At 31.7% G+C, this 3,591-nt stretch overlaps 1 protein-coding gene across 1 annotated transcript; it reads right to left on the bottom strand.

Annotated features, from left to right (window-relative positions):
* Nucleotides 1-1,722: 1,722 nt before the first annotated feature.
* Nucleotides 1,723-3,585, bottom strand: LOC132171590 (uncharacterized). Its single transcript, XM_059582954.1, has 6 exons — nt 3,543-3,585; nt 3,313-3,410; nt 3,068-3,159; nt 2,339-2,457; nt 2,012-2,114; nt 1,723-1,938 (listed from the first exon to the last, which is right to left on the bottom strand). Exons 2-5 carry the CDS (start codon nt 3,377-3,379, stop codon nt 2,045-2,047), a joined length of 348 nt encoding a protein of 115 aa, XP_059438937.1. The 5' UTR covers nt 3,380-3,410; nt 3,543-3,585; the 3' UTR covers nt 1,723-1,938; nt 2,012-2,044.
* Nucleotides 3,586-3,591: the final 6 nt, after the last annotated feature.

Below are 3,591 nucleotides of genomic sequence, written 5' to 3'. Positions count from 1 at the left end.
TGCTAATTTTCCAAAACAAGAAATTTCCAAGAACTCTGTAGTCTCTCTCTCTGATTTATTGTTCTATTTTATTTTATTATAGTCAAAAGATTATTTTTTATATAAAATGTGTTTGTTTAATTTGTAAATATTTTTAATCAAACATGTCTACTAGTTGAAAATATGCATATGGATAAAAATAAAAATAAAAATAAATAAATAAATAAATAAAATAAAATAAAAAAAAAAAAAAAGTAGATAAACTAATTGAATCTCAAAGAGGAGCTCTAAATAAATTTGTTATTAGAAATAAACAAAATATAGAGGATAATTTAGGTGAAAAACTCGTAAATGAACAAGAAATTCATTAAAAAGAATTAGAAGATAATGACAATTCTATTGATGTATCTAACTCTATTGTTACAAATATTTATGACCCAGGCCAATGAAAAAATATTGATGCAAAAAAATGAACCAATTGACATATTAAATTATATAAAAAAGACTTGATTCTTTCCCAAAGAGAGATTATATGGATTAGCAAGATTATCAATTGAAAAAATGATGTTAGAAAATCTTGATTATAAAAACTTAATCAGTAATTTTGCATCTCAAAAAGCGAGAAGGATGATTTTTAAATAAAATATAATAATAATATTAAAAAATATATTTTTTTATTTTATTTTTTATTTTTTTACTTAAAAAAAATAATATCCAATTTCAAAGTTTTGCCTAAAGCCCCAAAATACATTGGGCCAGCCTTGCATCCGCTTGATACCCAAGGCAAGCCAAACCCATAATTGATCGATGAATAGTAGCTAGCCCCTATTCTACAACACAAGAAAGAAAGTCGACTGTTAGGAATCCTACCATTTTTGGAAAATAAAACTGGATTCCAAGAGGTAATTAATACACCAACACATACAAGCCATGCATATGGAGGAAGAAATAATTAAGAACTGTCAAGATAGACCTCATTTGTAGTATCGACTCTAATATCAAAAGTAACTCTCTCTTACTACTTAAATATATTTTTCATCAAAGTAGCTGCTTAAAATATTTAAGGAAAAATTATATTTAATCTTTAGGTTTTCATTTTATTTGGATTTAGTCCTTAAGTCCTTAGGTTTTATCCAAATTTAAAATAAGTTTATATATCACTTTACACTCAAAATTAACAATTTGTTATCTGCCATATATATCTCATAGGATACATCAACCTCCATTTTCACACCCCAATGCAATGACACGTCAATGGAACTGACGTCTTTCATTACAATGGGTTTGCTTTTAAGTTTTCAAATTTTGTGTTTCTCTCAGTTCTACATGCAATGATATTTTGGGGATTTTTTTTTAAAAAAAAATATATATGAATGACTTAACAGTTGTTGACATGGCATTGCATTAGAGTGTTTATGATGTGTCAAAATGAGACTTGTGGCAGATGACAAACTATTAGCTTTGATGATTAACTGACATAGGGACATATTTTAAAATTGGACAAAACCTAAGAACTATACTTTAAATTAAAAAATTAAGGACTAAATTCAAATCAAACGAAACTTATGGATTGTTACCAAAAAAAAAAAAAAAACTTATGGACTAGATATGATTTTTCCCAAATATTTATTGTCGAATCAATTGGTCCATACTTGTTCCAGCCCCAAATAAGTGGAAACTCGAAGGTAGACGTTTTGCATCTCTTCCTTCCAGGTCTTGTCAACCAAACAGACACAAAGATACTATCTAAAGTATATATGTAAGTTTCTTCCTTCTGTACTCATAGAATGGTCATTAGTGGGTACAATTTGGAGAGGATTCAAGCATCATATCAGGGAAAAAGAGGAGAAAAAAAAAATTGAAAAAAGAAAAGAAAAGAAAGGAAAAGGTAGGGGATCACAGATGTAATGTTTTGTCCAATCATGTCTTTGTCTTTGCCGAGTGAAACACAGTTTGAGGCTGCACATAGAGAACTGTGTGATTCTAGATGAAACTGAACTTAACACATGACATTTAGGATGCAAACAGGTACCTCTACTTCCTTGCATGCTTGTGCCTGAGCTGGTCAAATTAAAATTTGGGAAAAATATGTGGACAGAAGAATGCTCTCATCATTTCCCACTTGAACCTCCTTCCTGGCCAAAAAGAGTTTGCCATTAAACTTCATTTCATCCTTTAAAAAAGAACAGCAGAAGAACCTTGGACTAAACTGCTTGATGACAAATTTTCAACACAGACTATAGTAGTGCAGTAGGAAAAAGGACTTCCCTTTTAAATTAATTATACAAACAATAATTTTCTTTTAATTAAAACTTGAAAGAGTAGACCAGTGAAAACGTCAAAATTTTACCGTCCATACCATGGGGGATGAATACAAATCAAGTTCCCAACGTCAAGGTCAACATCGCTGCTAACTCTTGGACTGAAAATAATTGTTCTTTTCCTTCCTCCCTCTACCATTATTTGGGGGCTCCCTGACTGCATGAGGCTCTCAAAAGCAGGTATGCAATGTCAATCATAATTTGAGAGTGTTTCTTTTCTTTTCTTTTTTTCTATTTAAGAAACTTAAAAAGACATGTAATCAGAAACATGCAGCTGGAAGCACAAGTCAAAGAGCTATCTTTTTTTTTTTTTGTTCATTTGGTGTTTTGGGGTGGGGGAGGAAAGGGCAACTGCAATATGATAGCCCAAAGCAAGTATCGTATTCCTAAATCACATCTATGGGCAGTGCTGAGTAACCCTCTTCATTACATTGTATTAACGAATGTAGACTTCAAGAGTATGCTAGAGAAAAATGTTGGCTTTAAAGCTATGAAGTCTCACTTCCCATGTGACCAAGGAAAACTCTATTCCGCTAAAGATAAGATCCAGATCTAAAAGCAATCTGTAAATAAGTAATCGGGTTGTAGTCTCTCAATGAAATCAAATGTTCTAATTTCGAAAATTACTTGTAATTAAGAAAGAAACAAGGACTTTTTCAATTATTATCTTGGACTAAAGTAGTAGCTAAGTAATTGGATGAGCAAGTTTTTGTAACCAAAAAAAAAAAAAAGTCCACATTAAACTTGTTATCAAGTTTACACATCACCTCCATGTTCTGGCCAAAAGAGCATTGACAAACTGTCAGCTTTGCATCCAAGTATCTAGTCAGGATTTTTACAACAATGCAACTTGTTTCATCTGAGGAGGTATCAAACAATAGAAAGTGTCATGCAATGGGTAAATCACAAGCACAAACTTGTCATATGTTGATATCCCTTGTTTGTGCATATAGTTTCCATAAGTCAACATGCTTTTTAGAGGAGGTAATAGAAAAATGGTCACAGGCCTTACCATTTGCATTAGATCCAGTCTCCAACTTCCTCAAAAAATCCATATCTCTTTCTTTTTCAGTCTGCATGAGCTGCTGCAACTTCCCAAATAATCCAATGCTGCAGAATTTGGCAGCACACACTCAGTTTAGAATTACTCATTTCAAATTCACATCTACAAACATCTACAGCATGTAAAATTGCACGTAATATGGTGAGATGTGATACTCCAAATCTTTTCGTATTATTTACCCTGATGGTTTAGGCACTGCAACAATGGCCACTTCATTATTGAGAAAGG

The sequence above is a fragment of the Corylus avellana genome, chromosome ca2 (assembly GCF_901000735.1).
Source record: "Corylus avellana chromosome ca2, CavTom2PMs-1.0".
In the NCBI taxonomy this organism is placed as follows: Eukaryota; Viridiplantae; Streptophyta; class Magnoliopsida; order Fagales; family Betulaceae; genus Corylus; species Corylus avellana.
The sequence above is the reverse complement of the archived record's forward strand: the minus strand, read 5'-3'. Positions and strand labels throughout refer to the sequence as shown.

Coding starts and splice junctions, on each gene's coding strand:
- LOC132171590 (XM_059582954.1), bottom strand. CDS start 3,379: ATGCAGACTGAAAAAGAAAGAGATATGGATTTTTTGAGGAAGTTGGAG. Junction 3,160..3,312: donor GACTGGATCTAATGCAAATG/GTAAGGCCTGTG, acceptor ATACCTCCTCAG/ATGAAACAAGTTGCATTGTT. Junction 2,458..3,067: donor CTTTTGGCCAGAACATGGAG/GTGATGTGTAAA, acceptor AGCCTCATGCAG/TCAGGGAGCCCCCAAATAAT.